The following is a 19,121-nucleotide window of genomic DNA, read 5'->3' on the forward strand; positions in this document are numbered from 1 at the left end:
AATTTAGAATTTACACATTGTATATCCGTCTTCCGGAATATATCAGAGAATGATTCGGATGGCAATGTTTACGACTGAAAAAATTCTCAAGCCTCCCTGGGGAAACATGACAGTTCAGAGGTTTCCAGGAAGGAATGTAATTAACACTCCAGAGGACAGTCGAAGTTGCCTCGCTGCGGAGCAGTCATCATCTAGAGATATCCATGCTACAAGCTAGTATGGACCCATCAATAGTGGAAGCATCGCCGAATGAAACTACAACCTTGTGCGCACTATTGGTACCTGCAGACCAGATGGTAACTCTAACGAAAGGGAAGGTTTTCAAAGGGGGAAAAATTGCGGCATATCTTTTCTAGTTTTCATTTTCGTTTGATGCTCTAAGCATGTTTTTTTCTTGGTTAATATCTCAGCGGAGAATTAGACTTATATTTCTTCTCAATGGTTAATATAGCCCTGTTATTATTTAACGGCAGAAAGAAAGGCCAGACTTTTTTCAAGGGATAAAGAATGCGACCACCTGCATAACATACTCTTTTTTCTTTTAGAAATAAGTTACTGCCATACCTAATAACGCTAAAAATAATGTTTTTTGGGGCTTTAAACTGAAAGCCTCCTTTCACAATCAATAATAGTTTAATGGGAAAAAATTAAATTTTAATCAAAAAATTTCCAAAGCATCTGCTGAGAAAGAAAAAGGTTTCATTTGGCAAAATTGCGGCCCGGTGAGACCTCACCTTTCACCCCCCCCCCCCAAGTCCGGTCCTGATCGGAGACAAGTTGGGAAAGAACAGCATAAATGAAGGGAAAGAGGTGTTGTTCCTTAGTTTACGATGCGCTTTCCCAACTTTTCGCAGATTTTTGTATTTGCAACAACTTTCTAATTGGGTTATTTTTAGGACAGGGTGTCCATGTAAAATCAATTTCTTTTTTATTTTGTGACACACTGTATTTTTCATTCTCGAAACTAAAACAGAGTAGTTTCTGGGAGCATCTTTAGCATTTTTCAAATTGGAACCCCTTATCTCTACGACAAATAGTTGATGAGATGAAGGGCGAATTAACAGAGGCCACCCTGTACAGTAAATCCATGGTCTATCTAAAAAATGAAAGAAAAAAAGTTCGAAAACGTGCATTTTGGCAATTAAAAAAAAAAGAGGTAAAATTGACAAGCATGTCCCTATCTTGCATAATTTTAAAAATTTATCTTTTAACAAATTTTTCATAAGAATTTTCAAGAAAGGTATAGAGAGAGGTCAATAATCTGAATTTGGGGGATGGAAAAACCAATAAAATCAATTAACATTGTAATTTCAAAGCCAGAATCAAAACACTGAAAGGAAAATTTAAGATGCGTTGAGTTAAGAAGCAAATAATGTGTCAAAAACCCTTTTTGATTGAGAGTCCATTTCCTCGATAAATTATGTAAAAATATATGATGGCTCATTTCTACGAAGTATAGACACAAATGTGGTAAAAGTAGCATTAGTTTTAAAGATGTTATCAAAGCCTTTGAGCTGGAAAAAGTAGGAGGAAGCTTAAATGAAGTGAGTGCTCAGAAATATTCAGATCATATATTCAACCTTAGACACAGTCACGGATCCACAGCGATGTGGATCGCACAGGAGGGGGTGGCTAATTGTGTAAGATTGTAGGATTGAGACAATTGAATGAACCACGTTATTTGAACCCAAAAGCCGGGTTTTCCTAGAAGCAGGTTTCCTGTGCCGCGCGCAACGTGAATCGCCCAGCGCGACACGCCGTCCACTCAACAATGAGAAAAGCATCACGACTGTTTTCCTACAGAGCGCGATACGCCTCACGACAGCGCTTTACGTCGGGCGTGATTGGCCGACTGCTTCTTTAGAGGTCAAATGCGTCGTGCGCAGCGCGTTTTGCCGTTGTTCTCTTCACACTTGTGTGTTTTCTTTCCCTTCAAACCGGAGCATGCAGACGACACAGAGTAGCTAATGCCAAGGCCATATACTATAATATAGCCGCCATGATCTGATGCGTCACTCTAGCACGAAAACACAAACGCGTAGCGTAATTACGTAACACGTTTCGGCCGGCGCGAATTGGCCTGATTCGGTTCGCGCGGCGCAAGAAACCTATGCCTTGGAAAACCCGGCTAAAATTGCAGAAAGAACCACGGCTAAACGCGTTTCGAAACTATACGAAGTTCCTATAGTTTCAGTAGCAAAAACAAAATGACGTAAGAAAAATAACGAAAAATACTCCTTATAGCGGGAGTCACTCACTGTTGTAGACAAGCCTCAGCCTCGTCTACAACAGCTCCAGGATGTGGGAGTCGTGGTGCAACTTTTTGGCTGGCTATGACATCACCCTTTTCATACGAATGACCAGAGGAGTGACCGATGGAGTAAAGGACCACATCAGTGAGTGACCAAAAGAATATTTAAGAGAATGTGCAAGAGCATGTAAATGATTTAGAGACAGAGGTGTATCTGCAGGGGTTGGACTGGGAATGGCCCAAGGCGGAATATTTGAAGAATGGGTGGTCAAGAAAATAGGGCTAGAATGGGAGAAGGGCAGCAATATCATAAATCCGCCTCTGCCTAGAGAGAATTGGACTAGGTATCAAACGATTGCACTAGAGATTTTGCAAGCATGTGAGAGTGACCGAAACAGTGTTTGCAAACACGTTAACTGCCAAAAGAGGAACCTAAGGAGTTAGCAAGTACGTGAGCGACCTACAGGGCTATTTGACTGTTCTTTCGTAAGATTTTGTAATTTTTTTCGCTCCGTTTTATCTGCTTCCCGGATAAATCGAGGTTCTACTGTATTTTCAAGGGTCACGAGGCGGGTACGATTATGACGTCAGAGGAAGAAGAAACAAAAAAGTTCTGCGGAAATGCGGAGGAAAGAGAGAGAAAAAAACGCTTTCTTGACGGAAGTTCCGCGTCCCGTTTTCCCGTAGTTTCAGGTTTGCGGCGTAATTACGTGTTTGTCGAGATGCTTATTGCGATCACATTCAGTGCATCGCCGATATGGTCTGAAGGTGATGAGAAATAGATGCGACCGATCAAGTTGATAATTGCTTCAACCTAGAATTATAGAATTCCAAAAAAAAAAAAAATGGAACCGCGATACGTACCAGTATCTTACGTACCACCTACATCCGGCTTCATCCCGCATAACTACTCGCACGAAACGCTTCCTGTGCGGTACCCGCAACCCGAACATAATCCTGCCCACGTAGGATACGTTCCGCAGGGACAGTGCAAGCAAGTCGAATATTCGCCGGCCGAAGGATATGAACAGCAGCCGGGCCAGTACGCGACTGGTGGACACCCGATGGCTCAGGGTTATCCGTCACCCGATGAATACGTCCCTGAATACATACCTCTAGTTGGCCCGATAACGGAGCAGCCTACCGATAGCGATCCGCTGCCTGCAGGTGAGTTGAAATGGGTGTCTTTGTTATTAGATTTACGATAATTATAACGGAGGGGTACCACATGCCGCTGTGTGGACATAGTGACACAGTAATAATTACTAATATTATTTTTTGATGGAAATTCCTGCGGTATTATTTGCAGATCAAGGAAACTGGATAGTACATTCGGCATGCCCTCCTCACCTCGAGTATCTGGCGGCGATCGATCAGCTGCTCATACGACAGGACGTAGACTGCTTAGGAGGTACGTGTTTTGTTAAAAAGATCTATTTCAACACAGATCTTCCCGTGATGTGGGGTCGGTCGACCCAGGCTGGTTTTGCTCCATTGGAGTTTTCACGCATTGGATGAAACGTAGTTATTTGTTCTGAATTGGTTGAACCTGAATTGGTCGAATCATAACCTACAAGTAGTTTTCTTTACCTCCAGAAACAAGCGCAGTCACATTTGGCGCACACATTGGCGGAAATGAACTTCATACCATAAACACCCACCCACAAAGTTCCATGTCTCTTTATTTGGGCAACACCCTTTATAGAAGAAGGCCTCCTCACGAAACTTCGCGACGTCCTATAGCCAGTGGATATACTACAACAAAGGGTAAAGATGGAGCACGCATCGGCCTGCTATATCCAATGGCTGTAGATGAGATGGCCTTCTTCAGTGACGTCACGCGCCGCTGTGGGGGGGGGGGGCGAGTGGTCATAGTGACGGACTCGCATCGTGAGGAACGAACCTTACCGTTACCACAGAAGTTGGTTTTCTGTCGTTCCAAACTTCGAGGCACGAATGCGAGCCGATCTCCTCCTTTGAAAAGTCTCGCCACAGAGAACACCAGGCCTATAAAAGGTACAAATATTCAGTCATTACACTTCTGAAATATAGATGGCATCATTGAAAAATCAGGCACAACACTATAGATACACACTCAGACTGTTAGGAACACACACACTTCCGGCACAAGTCAATAATAAGTAATAAATTTCCCATGGCGATAGACCTGAGTTGTGCTCGGTTTGACAGACAGTGACGTCACGAGCTTCGTGCGGAGGCCTTCTTCTTTAGGTGGTGTTGAGTAAACACGGGTAACTGAGACCCAATGCTGTAACGCAGTTTCCACGTAATTTGTTTTTCTGTGCAAAAGTTTCTGTTGTTCTATTTGAAAAAGTTTTTTTAATTGGCTGCCATTTTGAATTCACTCCCCCCCCCCCCCTCCCGGATATCTTTCCAGCCTGTTGGAAGGAGAATAATGAATACACGATCCATAACAGCGCCGGGCGGATCGTCTACACTGCGACAGAAGGTAAGGACAACGCAGATCTGCAAACGTTCGAAGGTTTATCGAATTCCGGGACGACCCCCCAACTTTGAAACTCTGTGATTCTACGAATAAGTATCACCCTATTTAGTGATTCGATTGAGTTAACGTGTATGTCAAAGTACAATGGCTTCTGAAAGTTAAGCACACGGCTTATATACAGTGTCGTATTTACAGGGGGGGGGGGGCTTAGCGATCTATAGCCCAGGGCGGAAAGTTCAGGGGCGGAACGAGTGACCAAGAAAAATGGGAGAAGAGCGGCAAAATCTGTATAACACTCAATAAATTCACCTCTGCCCAGATAGCAAGCGACCAGGTCAGTGAGAGACTAAAAGAACGACCTTAGTGTTTGCAAGCACCTGAGTGTGCAAAATAATGACTTGGAGCTTAAACAAGCATGTTAATGATCAAAAGAGTGACCTACCGGGTGATGCACCAGGTCGATGACCTAGAGCGTGTGCAAGCATGTGAATGAGCAAAAGAGTAACGTGGAACATGTGTGTGTAAAACATGTGTAACGTGTAAATGATGAAAATAGTGACCTATAAAGCAAGGAACCATGTCAGTGAGCACCAAAAATGTGCTCTAGGTCACTACCTAGAGCGTGTGCAAGCATGTGAGTAACCGGAACAGTGTGCAAGTACGTGCGTGACCAAAACAGGGTGCAAGCATGTGAATGACTTTAATGACTTGGAGAATGTGTGAGCATGGGAGTGATCAAAAGAGGGACTTTGAGAGACTGGTGTACTTGCAGAAGGGCGGGGGAACCACGAGGTGGCGGATTCAAGGAAAGATTAGTCAATAACATTAGACTAGAATGGGAGAAGGGCGACAGTGTGAATCGTGTAGCCCACAGGCGGCGAAATCATAAATGCGCCTCTGCTTATATAACATGACGACGTCACTTTAATCATCGGGGGAGTTTTTGTAACCCTTGGTCAACTGGGCACAGGTCTCTAGACAATTTTTTGACTTGTTTGGAATTGTTTCCATGACCGGTATATTGCTATAGTGGCCAAGCGGAATCGTCGAGCGACCTCCTGTTACATCCACAGTTGCAGCGTCACTCGGCAAGACAATATCTGCCGGTTCTGTGCACCAAAGGCCCACGTGAAGGCACTGTACGCCCGAGTACCACATGTTTATGTTCCACTAACCATCCAATCCAGAGAGGCAAGGTTGAAGCGGTGTTGAATTGTTACATAAGCCGTCGCGTGCTGAACTTTTGGAAGCCGGTGTGTTTGCATGTTGCAAACACACCGGCATGTTGCGAACCATTTACATGGCAAGTTGCATGCAAGCCCACTTTTGGCATCATCAGAAACCATTTCACATTTCGCCTATCTACAATTAGATACGGACTGCTGTACAAGGAACTGCTGCGGACCGATACGACCCTTCGATATGATGATAAGGGACAGTTCTGGAATGGAGGTCATCCATCTTTACAGGCTACTTAGATGCGATTCGTGCCTGTTTCCATGTTGCTTGCAGGTATTCGAAATAGTTTATTTAAATCATCGGAACTATTTTTAGATTAGCATATTCGTGACACTATTACATTAATACGTACCTCCGTACTTGATGATTTTGGAACAAACGGCAAAAGGCCTGATTAACCTGTTTACGATCACGGGCTCAATATTATGTCCAAACTCCAGTGGAATATATTCAAACAAGCTGTCTGTGCTTTCTTTCCTCTCTCTTCGCGAGGCTTTATAGCAGCCTTATCATTACCTCAAACGAAAGGGGGCGATAGACGAGCCCAAGGGGATCATGAAACGAAACACCCTACTAACCCTGTCCTATCTGTTTTTGAGTTATGGTGGATAATCGATTATGGAAAAATATGTGTCACGTCTAAACAAAACCTGCATTCGTGAAGTTTATAAGAGACCTACGCGCAAACTAAGCATATATTTGGAAAGAACAGTAAAACTCCTATAAGATAACATCATTTTCATCGAAATATTTGGATTTATTGGTGAGCTAAAAGTGCTGAAAGATTGACGAAGTTCTAAAACGAATTGTCGAAAACAAATTTCACCGCCAATTACGCAAACAGCATTCTAGTTTCAATCGGTCAAACTTACCAAAAAACTTGTCCATTCCACTAGCTTTCGAAAGAGCCTACAATAAACCATATCGGTGATCTGGTGCAGGAGAAATTTAGCCCTTTGTTCGCAAGTGCGAATGGCGATAAATCTGGTAACCTCGTCCTGAGCTAACCGCACGTTAGAAAAAGGAAGGAGAAAGGGAAAAAATATATAAAAGAAAAATGCATAATAGATAAGGTAGTTAAGAAAATTTTCTTTAGAGTTTCTTTTCACCCTCACCCTACTCTTTCGCTCTTAGATGTCATGTAGTTTCACATGTGGTAGAAAGATACATTATATACGTGGGGGGAAAAATCATTAACTGGACTATAAAAGGAATAGAGGAAAAAAACAACTTCAGTTGAGGTAGGGTTGCTATACTTCTCGATGGGTGAAGAGAGAGGAAAGTAAACACAGAGAACTCTTGTTTGAATTAATTTATTCCACTGGCGTTTGGACACCATATTACGTCCCGGATCGTAAAAGGGATTAATAAAACGCGTAGATGCCGCATTGATGTTTAATGAAATGATAATGTTTATCAAACTGCAGTACCGTAGCCAAGAAATATACAGTACAATGAATAGAAGCTTTTCTGTTGTTCTTTTTAAATTCAGAAAATGTATGTCTTCTCTCCACCTGGAACTTTGATCGGGTCCATCACTCAACAGTGGAGCATCCTGAAGTCGAAATTCACCGTTGAAAATGCAGCTGGAGATGTCGTGTTGAGAATCGGAGGACCCTTCTGTACGTTTTCGATGTGTAGGGATGTCGTATTCAAAGTGAGCGATTTCAGTTTTATTCACGCATTTTAATTTTCTAATCATTTTAACTGATCCCGGGATTTCAGCTTGTTGCATGGAATTTTTTTTAAAGCCGGTTCAGCAACGAGAATATACGTGAAATGTCGGATTTGGCAGTGAAACTTCAAACGACAATGATTCGGTGAAAATTGGCTCTTATCAACCAAAGTACCGGTAAGCATCCCTTTAGATGCAATAATACGTTTCTTTTGTTTTGAGATACCAGGGTATTCACGCCAAATAAACTTTCCCCCGACTTCTTATCTGTCGTAGGTCCTCGGCTGTATCTCTACTACGATTTCAGGACGAAATAACTGGGTTCTAGACTCCCAAAAGAAGAAAACAACATTTTATTTATGACATGAATGTCGCTCTCCACTTGTTAATACAAGATATACGGAAGACTGGATGTTGTGAAGATATTTATTATTTGAGATGTTAATTTTTTAAGGAAGGAAAAAAACTCATCTCTGCCTCTACCGGGAGTCGAACCCGGGTCCCTCGATTGCCGGACGAGTGCTCACGCTCTAGTGAAGGAAAATCTCTATCTCCTCTGTAGCTTAGTGGTCAGAGCACTCGTCCGGCAATCGAGGGACCCGGGTTCGACTCCCGGTAGAGGCAGAGATGAGTTTTTTCCTTCCTTAAAAAATTAACATCTCAAATAATAAATATCTTCACAACATCCAGTCTTCCGTATATCTTGGAACATTTTATTTCATTTATTATTTCGAATGTCTCAGTTCGTTTCCTTTTCTTTCTCTCGCGAATCCTGTTTTCTCCCAGGTCTTCTTTCCACTCTTTTCTCCTGAACCTTACACGCAAGATTCAGCGTACTTACTCAAGAAACTCATCAAAGGCTCGTTTTCGATGCCTTTTTTTATTCCGCTGAATTCTTTTCTTTGTGGAAGAAACACTTGAGAAGGCAGTATTCGGTCTGGAGAACATCGTTGATGAGGAAGAGTTCTTATTTAGCATCTTTATGGGTATCTTTTTCTCAGCCACCTCGTTGGGCATTTTGCCTGTTGTGGCGTTGTATTTGTATTATTTAGTGCAAAGCTGTTCAATTTTTAGACCGTTTTTCTTGGTCCAGCGTTTTCAGTTCTCTGCATTACTGATTTCTCTACATTTCAATAACAAATAATGTACAGAGTGTTTCAAAAAGAATCATCCGATTTAAAAAAAAAATCATAACTATTCAGCTTTCAATCCGTTTTGATGGAATAATGTATAGGTAGAAAGAGCGAAATCTCGAGTTTCATGCAATTACCGACAGGTAGCGCTAACACTCTTCCTTAGGCCATCACTTCAGTGTTTGTCAGGATAGCGACTGCACAACAGAAATCGTTTTGTATTCTAAACTTCGTGCAGTGGGAGTTCGTAACAGTTGTTCATCGTGATTTTCGTCGAAAATACCATGGTGTTGAACTTCCTACTGCTCAGAGCATTAGGCGATGGTATTGTGGGGTCTGCCACTATGACCACTCGACCATCACAGTGGCGCACACTGTACCTGTCGACACCACCTTCGACCGTTGATGTGTAATTCGTTTTCAACCGCGGAGTTCACCATGTACCATCAACGCCGTCGCATTTCTCGTTCTTTGTAAATGTGTTTAATAAATAATTAAATTCATTCCCATACTGCTCTCGCTCCAGTGGTGACAACAGGACTCGAAACACGCACCTTCGACATCAATGGAAACGACATTGACGCCAGAACTTGTGGATAATTTGTGAATAAAATTCACGCGGGAACTCACATCGTACGTCGCTATCGTCCAAGGATTTACGCGACTGTTTGGATGTTCACCACAATGGCACGCTGTGAACGCTTTCGCTTCTCAAGATCGCTCAGCGATAGTCACGTAAGTCCCAATTTCGTTCTTTTCGGGAGAGCCGTCAGAACCATGTATACAAGAATTGTAAATTTCCGTTTTATACAAAATCGAGGTCTTCATATATATCATTTTATAACGGAACTGTGTATATTGTGTCGCATCGTACTTTCGCTACCAGCAATATGTCTGTCACTAACGCCGATGGCGCCGCTGCTCAAATCGATCATATAGGTCTGAAAATGTCACCTTTTTGGCGTCAGAACATCGCTTTATGGTTTCTCCAAGTCGAGGCGTCGTTTATTTTATCGGGTATCACGAGAGACGAAACTAAATATGCCGCGCTAATTGCCTCAATCGACGCAGGTACTTTATCTCACGTTTCTGATTTCGTTCCCCAACCTCCGGAAACGAATAAATACGAGGCACTGAAACGAAGATTAATCTCAGAATTTGCTGATTCCGAAGCCACACGCATACGTAAACTTTTGGAGGACCTGTGGTTGAGCGACAACAAACCGTCATTTCTACTACGTCAAATGCGAGAGTTGGCACGGGACAAAATCGACGCGACGACTTTTTGAAGAACCTATGGCTTCAGCGGTTGCCTACGACCATTCAATCTATTCTTTCTGACTCCACCGAGGAGTTGGCGCAACTTTCCACGCTGGCAGATAAAATCCACGAAGTTGCCGTAGAGCCACGAGCGACGCATTTTCTGGCGACCAATAACGAATCCTCAAATGTTGTTGTCGCGATCTGGCCTTTTATACCCACTTGCAAAAAAAAGTTTCCAAATTGATAGAGCAAGTTAATCAGCTAAAATTTTGACGCTCACGGTCGACCTCTCGCGACCAATGTTCATTTTCTCGAGGCTACAGTACATCGCAACATCCACGTCAAAACGCATCGGAACCGAAAGACGGACATTGTTATTATTATGCCCGTTTCGGAAATTTAGCTCGCAAACGCAGAGATTCTTGCACTTTCTCGAAGTCGGGAAGCCAGTAGCAGCCAGTGGCTGGTAGCTTACTTCTTTTCGTAAGTCACAGGCTGCACGTTTACGACAGGACCACAAATCGTCGATATTTGATCGATACAGGCATTGACATACCATGCGTTCCGGTAAGTCGCAAAAGCACAATCCCGATCCACTCGAACTGTATGCCGCAAATCAATCCAGAAACAAAACGTATGGTACCGAACTCATTAATTTAGACTTTGGGCTCAGGAGGTGCTTCAAGTGGAACTTCATCATCGCACAAGTTGCTGTTCCCCTTATTGGTGCGGATTTTCTAAGACATTTCGGGTTCTTGGTCGATCTTAAAAAGAAACGCCTAGTCGACTCTATCACCAACCTCAGCATCTCCGGCATATCTAAAGCTTGTTCCCAATCAACTATCCGAGTGATTGACAACTCCTCTAGATACCATACAATTTTGAAGTTTCCAGAGCTAACTAATCCATCTGAAACATTTCGTTTTGTCAAACACAGCACCGTTCATTATATCCAGACCACTGGCCCTCCTATACACAGCCGGCCTTGAAGGTTGAATCCGCAGGTGCTTGATACAGTTAATTAAAAAAGAATTCGAGTACATGGTAGAGCCGGGCATCTGCAGGATTTTCAAAACCTCTCGGGCCTCCCCGTTACACGTTGCGCCGAAAGCTAATAGTGCAATTCGTCCTGTCGGAGATTATCACCTAATGAATGCGCAAACGGTCCCTGACTGTTATCCAATACCTCATCTCCGGGATTTTTCACACGCTCTCCATGGTATGAACATCTTTTCAAAGTTAGATATCTTACGAGCATACCACGTCATTCCAGTCATCGAACCAGACCTTCCAAAAATCGCTATCATCACTCCTTTTGAACTGTTTCCTTTCCTGAATTTCGGTCATCTGTGCAACGCTGCCCAGTCCTTTCAACGTTTCATTAATGAAATTCTCCGTGACGTTCCAAACTGTTTCGCTTACATAGATAACGTTTTTGCAGCCCTTATTAACGTATTATGAAGATTCGCATGTATCCCATCTCCGACAAATTTTTCGACAGCCAGACGAATAAGGCATAAAGCTCAACGTATCCAAGTGAGAATTCGGAGTGTCGGAACTTTCGTTCCTCGGCCATAAGGTTTTCGCAGCCAGCATTGGACCTCTATCCGAAAAAGTACAAGTTATCCTAGACTGCATGTTGCCATCAAAGATCTAAGATAATTTCTAAGACTTTCAAATTTTATCGAAGGTTCTTTCCACACACTGCACACAAACAAGCCAGATTAACTGCTTTTCTCAAAGGCTAAAAAAAAAACCAAAACGAAAAAAAAGGGCATACCTTGGACAGAAAAAGATCGGCAGGCGTTTACAGAAAACAAGCAGCAGTTAGCTCAGACGACACTACTCGTTCACCCTAATTTAGACGCTCAGATAGCCCAGTGTGTTGATGTATCGGATTACCCTATTAGGGGAGATCATTAACGTTTGCCTTCAATCAAAATTCGGAAAAAAATTCTTCTCGACAGACACGGCAACTTTCGTTCATTTCACAATTTACGACTGACATTCGTTACGTGAAAGGTTCTCACAATCAGGTTGCTGACGCTCTCTCGAATGAATGTGATCGAACTTCCCAGCCAAATCGATTACGAAGCAATTGCTGAAGCACAGACGACCGATCCAGAGTTGCCCGAATTGCAGACGAATTCCTCATTGCAACTTTAGAAGCGTGTCCTACCTGGAACTTCAGCCGAAGTTTTATGCGACAGTTCCGACGGAAGAGTCAGACCGTATACATATACCAAAGGACTTTCGACTACAAGTCTTCAAGGTAACTCACGGACTCTTGCATCCAGGAATGAAAGCAGCGCAACGACTCATCACTGAACGCTTAGCCTGGCCGTCGGCCAAGAAAGGCTGTAAAACATGAGTGACATCATGCATACGATGTCAACGGACGAAAGTGCAGCGTCACACGGTCATCGTATGTATATGATGGTATCATTTCATTATATGAAGTTTTGAAGTGAAATTTCTATAGCGACATAACAATGAAAGAGCGACGTAAGAGTACATTTCTGTGAGGGAAAGGAAATTCATCACAAAAAACTGAAACACTTTCTTTTTCTTCAAACCCCAACTTTCTCTTTCCCTCCAGTTGATTGTGTGATGAAGGTCGGAGAAGCAGATGGGTTGTAGTAGTGAGGGGGGAGGGATGTCAATAGAGGTTCGGCCGTGTAAGAAGATAAAGTTGCGTGGGGTGGGGGGTCGGTTTGGACGGTTTGTGTGTCGGAAAAAGACAGTTCATTACCTTTCCCTACTCCAAGTGACGCCGCACCTCCATGGCCACACAAGAGTACATTTCGCACACGAACGCAAGTTTTGTGACGTCACGTTGCCAGCACTTAATTGGCTGCACTGTCACAACGCAATTTCTTTTATTTTGAATAAGTTTTTATTCAATTACATTTGCCTCAGGTTATTTTACCATGCGTGCAAGCTGTTTTTGATGCATTTTTAAACTTCATTGGACATAATTTATGGTATATTTATAATAATTACAAAATTCGTGAATCCAGTCATGTCAAACCTGGAAGTTTCACTTCTATCGCGCGAGATTCTCATGCAGATATATATATATTTTTTCTGTCTCGATCCAATCAGGTTTTGTCTGAAGACGGTGCCGTCGTAGTCGGTAAGATTAAAAAAAAGTGGTCTGGATTGTTGAGAGAGGTGTTTACAAATTCCGACAACTTCGTGATCACCTTCCCGGTGGACCTTGACGTGAACATAAAAGCTGTTCTTCTCGGAGCTTGCTTTTTGATCGTAAGTTTTATGAGGAACTTTTTTAACATCAATTCTATACTGCTCAAAACAATTAGGGGAGCACATGGTTTTAACAAAATTACGCAAAGATGTATACCGACAAGTAACATAAAATGAATCATCCATAATTTAAAGCCTAGCTGGAAACGGAAGAAGAAAACTTCATATGCAAATCAAAGTTCATGACGTCAAAAACCAGAAAAAGGAGATAAGGGCAGAAATTGGGATGTTGCAGAAACGTCTGTTTTACTGCCGTAACTGTGAAATTCGATTGCGCAGTATTTTTTTTTTGAGACAAGGTGACTTGAGGATGTCATAACAACGTGATTTACCGGAATCCATGGCATGGCGTGTTATAGGCAGACTGGAATCCGGGCAAACACAACGTAGTGTCGCGGACGCTGTTGGAGTCGCCAGAAGTGTTGTTGCAAGGCTGTGGAATCGATTCCAAGAAACAGGAAATGTTAGACGTCGACCAGGGCAAGGTCGGCCACGCGCCACTACAGCAACTGATGACCGGTATGTACTGTTAACAGCCCGTCGAAACAGAACAAAGAATGATACGCAGCTGCAAAGACTGTTGCTCTTGGCAACAGGACGAAGGGTGTCCAGCCAAACAGTACGTAATCGGCTTCATGAGGGAGGGCTCTATGCACGTAAGCCAATGGTCTGCATTCCGTTGACCCCACGCCACCGTGCGGCCCGAAGAAGATGGGCTGCTGAACATCGAGATTGGGAGCAAACATGATTGGAGCCAAGTGCTGTTTACAGACGAGTCCCGATTCAGTCTGGAGTGTGACACCCGACGTGTTCTGGTATGGAGGGACAGGGGCACTCGAAATAACCCCGCATTCGTTCGTGAGAGGTCACAATACAGACGAGCAAATTGGATGGTATGGGGTGGAATCAGCATAGGCGGACGTACGGACCTGCATATCATTCGGAATGGCACTTTGACAGCCCGAAGGTATGCAGACGAGACACTGCGACCTCATGTCATCCCTTACGCTGTAGCCATTGGAGATTCCTTTGTTTTCCAGGATGATAATGCCCGACCGCATAGAGCTCGTCTAGTGGAGAACATGCTTGAAGCTGAAACAATACAGCGTATGGAATGGCATTTCTGTATTGCGCACTGATACGCGTGTACTATCCATTGTATGCCAATACGTGGCTGTCTCGCACGGTTTTCTTCACTTTTTTACTTGCTCCCCTAATTGTTTTGAGCAGTGTATTTTTTTTCCCATATAGCCATCATGTATATAATGCAGTTTCCTAAACTTTTTATTCCATCGCCCCCTTTTCATTAAAATTGTTTTCCTTTCATCGCCCCCCCCCAACTCAAGTGAACCCATAGGATCCTATGTTAAATCCGTAGCTTTTATCGCCCCGCCCGAACCATTCCATAGCCCACCAGGGGGTGATATTACCCACTTTGGGAAGCACTGATGTAATGAATAGTCAGTCAATTACATTAGATATTGCATTGTCGTGTGACTCGAATGATCCGGTGTTTCGATTAATAGGAAACCCATTGTTTCAGACTTTCAAACAAATCCGAAAAGGAAAGAATCTTTCCAACGTATTTTTGAAATTTTTGTTTTTGTCTACGCAGACTGTGCCAAACTGTTTGCACAGCAGATACCTCTGTAACCGTTTACCTAAGAAACGACTTTTAATTACACAAAGTTTTCAAATGACGTGAGGTTATAAAACTTCTAGTTATTGAAATGTAGATCCCACTCTGAAGAGACGTTTGAAAAATTTCATATTTTTAAATGCAATATTTATCGAGATATTAAGTGCATAACATCACTATGTTTTGGCAAGTTATCACTGTATTGAAAAGTTTTCATTCTCTCAAAAGTCGTCATTTATTAGGGACTGCACACAAATAGAATGACGCACCAGCCATTTTATTTTTTTTATTCACAATAAACAGCAATTTAAATTTTAAACTTTGTTTTAACCCTATGAAAAAAGGTAGTTCTTTTCACCTTTGTGATGAGGAGGTAAAAAACTTGTACTCTACAGCTTCTACTATATACATGTACATAAGAGGGAAAGAGAACAAGTAGGTATGGGTGAAAAGAGAAATATATTTCGTGCCTATTCTACAGATAAGAGAGAGAGAGAGAGAGAGGGAGTATACTAACATATAGTGTTTTCCTTCATTTTTTTGTTTTCTTTTCCCCCTTCCTTTTTCTAACATGCGGTTAGGTTAGAACAAGGTTACCATATTTATCGCCGATTCTTTCTTGCCGACTGCTTGTATACGAAACTGTTGCAAGTATGAAATTTATTGTAAATGACTTCTCAGAACGGAATCTACATTTCAATTATGAAGTGTTTTATCACACAGGGTCTACATAAAAAAGTTAATTTTCTATTCTTCACGTAGACTTCCCCCTTGAGGTATTTAAGACATTTTAAGTAACTGCACGACATTTGAAAACTTTTTGTAATTAAAGGTATGCTTCTAAAGTCAACGGTTGCTGAGATATTTGCGTTGCAACAATATGGTACAACCTTTATAACAAATTAAGAAAGATTTTGGACTAAAGAAAGATGTGATCCAGAAAAGTTTCGACTTCCAAACGGTTTGCTCCACATTCTGCAGTTAATTTATGCAGTGGAAAGGAGAAAACTTCATATTCTTGGTTCGCCAGAGATCATTGAGTATCAGGTATCCAGACAGGAGACTCCGTAATCAGCAGAAACAATCTGATGGGCTCTGTGTAACTACGCGAGGGGAAACTTCTAGCCACGACGCCAACAGTGAAAGACTGCATTGCCATGATAATCAATGATCAGTAACACCTTGCGCATATCAACACAGCTGATGATAAACGAATATTATATATATATATATATATATATACTGACGATTTTCTTTATTATTTATTTTTGCAGGATTTCATGTTCTATGAATGGTCCGGGACGGACATGCTGAACTAGTAACGGATGTCGTAACGAACTTGTTTCCGATTATTGTACGTACGAGCGTGGTGAGCTGGGGTTTTTCTCGACCAGGAGCTTGATACGTCGTCTGGTTCGACCCACGGCTACTTGAAACCCCAGACTGACTCATCTACCAATCTTTGAGCGCTAGTGCGACGTCTGCCCCCCCCCCCAAAAAAAAAAAAAACGATTACACGTTACACTTGGAGCGACAAAACAAAGATGGAGGACTTGAAGTCCATCTTCCTTTCTTGGCGCCTTAGTTTTGACCTAGTTTGCGGTACACTTTCGCAACGAAATATGGGACAACCATACGCTGTATCACTAGAAGTAAAGTATGAAAAAGACGAGGATAGAATTCGTCGAGACGAATGACATAATACCCAAAGAAATGTGGAGACTTCTCAAGTTTTAGTTACTACCAGATCAAACAAGGATCGCATTGGACTGCACCGAGGTTTGAAATATGCATTCGCGTTTGAACCCGTGTCGAATTCACAGCCTCGACTAATTTCTACAGAATTTCTTACATTTCACAAGTAAGGTATCACAAAAAACACATGCCTAGGAAACATGCAATGTATCAATATATGGAATTACTTGAACTTTCTTTAAAATTTCTGTAATGAGTTGAGACCAAAACAATTTTATTAAAAAGAGTCAACTGTTCACAAAAAAGTTCAATGGGGAAGGGTGTTCCCCCCTCTCCAAAACCACATCAGTCAGTAAAAGATACAAAATAACGATTATGACATCATCTTTAAATACAGGGTGTCCCATAAATTTGGACCAGTCTTGAGAAATCATAAGAAATCGACTCAGCGGGGTGTGGTTTCGCCCTTAGACGCGTCGAAGAGTCGGATTGTTTTTCTGACACAAGAAAAAGGAATAAGTTGAAATTCTCTCCGACAAAGACACTAATGAACAAAATAGTTTTTGCTTCTACTGTATGGAACAAAATAATACGACAACCAGTTCGAACAACTCTATGTATTGTCCTGAGATACATAAAGAAGAATTGAAGCAATTAATAAAGAGACCTAAAGAGAAGTAAAGCAAGGGATTATGATGGACTGGCCCCTAAAATGAGGAAAATATTTTCGAAATACCACCTATAAATACCACAAAAAAATCTAATTGATCATTTTGTTTTGAATGGTATCTTTTAGCAGGAATTGAAATACTCCCTTGTTCATCCTATATATATAAAATTGATTTTCTGTCTGTGTGTGTGTATGTTCTCTATACAAATCTACAATTTTAGATCGATCGTCGCCAAATTTTGCATGTATACCAAATGGGACCCGACTTAAACGACAGGCTACTTTGAAATTTCGTCAGAGCAGGGCAAATGCCCCAAATGGGCAAAAAAAAAAAAAAAAAAAAAAAAACAGTAGGGCAGCAATGGTTTTTGGGCCTCAGCCAGGGGCGTCGGAAGTGTTTCGAAACTGTGGATGCTCGTCTTTAGTTTAATATCGGAAATTTTAATTTCTGTATAAATTCTGGGGGTGCTCGGATCCATGCCACAAATTACCGTGGGTGCTTGAGCACCCACAGCACCCCCGGCTCCGACACCATTGGCCTCAACAATCACATTTCCGAACTTTTACTTTGGTTACCGTGGTTCCCACTGAGCTATAAGTAAACTTTGCTTATAGCTCAGTGGTGGTTCCCTAGCAATGCGTTTAAGACTGTCATTTCTTCAACGCTCTCAGTATATGATATTTATGCCTTTATAATGGTTTGCCACATTTTCAATACTCCCAGTAATGAGGTTTTTGAATGACGTCATAATCATCATCGCTTTGAGGGTCAGGAAAAGGGTGATCCTCATACAAATCAGTGTTAAAATTACCCGTTTTACTGTAGAAATGCGAAAATTTGGTGGAGTTTTCTGTCACATCAATAATTTTCAAAATTGAATTGAATTCTCGATTTTTGAAATATTCAGTTCGCTTAGAGATATACGAAACCCAGGAGATTAAATATGAAGTAATTAGCTGGACCTACTTTTGAGGTGGATATTCATGCAATAACATTGATTTCACTTTTTATTTATATATTCTCAAGCATGAAAATTATTGTCTCCGTATTGTCTTTTAATATTCAACTGAATAAATTCATATAGCTTAGGTTGTTTTAAAATTAATTATGGGCCCGTAAAAAGTACATCGAAAAAATTCCACAGCTTTAAGCATTTTTTAAAGCAGAAACAGGCAGAGATAGATAACTTGAAGTTCAAAGCTGGGGAATCGAAATACCTAGCACGCTTGTAAAAATATATATATTTTTACGTTTCTTTAAATCTAGATTTGTTTCTTTCATGAGTCGCACAGGAAGTCACCATATTGGTTAACTTAGACACGGTTTGCATGTCCCTCAAAGAAAGAGGGAGATATCACGTGATCTAAAAAAGCCTCATTGAAGAAAACCCGAGCAACGCCGGGTATTATAGCTAGTGTGTATATATATATATATATATATATATATATATATAAAGCCGGAGAGAGTAATGATTTGATTATAGACCGATAGCTATACTTAATTTTTTCAGAAATAATTGAAAAATGTGCGGAAAAACAACTTTTGAATTTCCTTAAATAAACAAAATTTCTTCTCTTCTAATTAATATGCATTCCAGAACGACAGAAGCACAGAAATGGCTATATTAGATCTAAGTAACTACCAAAGCAACGGGTTCAATAGTAATAAATATTCCATAACTGTGTTCGCTAGATTTAAAAAAGAGCCTTTGATTTCGTTGATCTGGAAATACTAACAAGTAAACTATTCTCAATAGGAGTCAGAGGAAACATGTTTTCATATGGTTTAAGTCATATTATAATAAAAGACAGCTATTGTGAT

General features: G+C 41.5%; 1 protein-coding gene across 1 annotated transcript; it reads left to right on the forward strand.

Moving 5' to 3' along the window:
- Window positions 1-2,979: 2,979 nt before the first annotated feature.
- On the forward strand, window positions 2,980-17,480 carry LOC149071037 (phospholipid scramblase 2-like). The gene is made up of 7 exons (XM_089248688.1): window positions 2,980-3,418; window positions 3,561-3,662; window positions 4,650-4,721; window positions 6,091-6,230; window positions 7,450-7,614; window positions 13,134-13,295; window positions 16,209-17,480. Exons 1-7 carry the CDS (start codon window positions 3,097-3,099, stop codon window positions 16,251-16,253), a joined length of 1,008 nt encoding a protein of 335 aa, XP_089104814.1. The 5' UTR covers window positions 2,980-3,096; the 3' UTR covers window positions 16,254-17,480.
- Window positions 17,481-19,121: the final 1,641 nt, after the last annotated feature.

The sequence above is a fragment of the Pholcus phalangioides genome, unplaced genomic scaffold, assembly GCF_987345545.1.
Source record: "Pholcus phalangioides strain wild (caught in Gottingen) unplaced genomic scaffold, Ppha-v1.0 ptg000020l_1, whole genome shotgun sequence".
NCBI lineage: Eukaryota > Metazoa > Arthropoda > Arachnida > Araneae > Pholcidae > Pholcus > Pholcus phalangioides.

What these genes read in the sequence shown, in the direction of transcription:
- LOC149071037 (XM_089248688.1), top strand. Translation starts at nt 3,097, where the DNA reads ATGGAACCGCGATACGTACCAGTATCTTACGTACCACCTACATCCGGC. An exon ending in GGACGTAGACTGCTTAGGAG is followed by an intron (nt 3,663 to 4,649) that starts GTACGTGTTTTG and finishes ATATCTTTCCAG; the next exon opens with CCTGTTGGAAGGAGAATAAT. An exon ending in CGTCTACACTGCGACAGAAG is followed by an intron (nt 4,722 to 6,090) that starts GTAAGGACAACG and finishes ATCTACAATTAG; the next exon opens with ATACGGACTGCTGTACAAGG.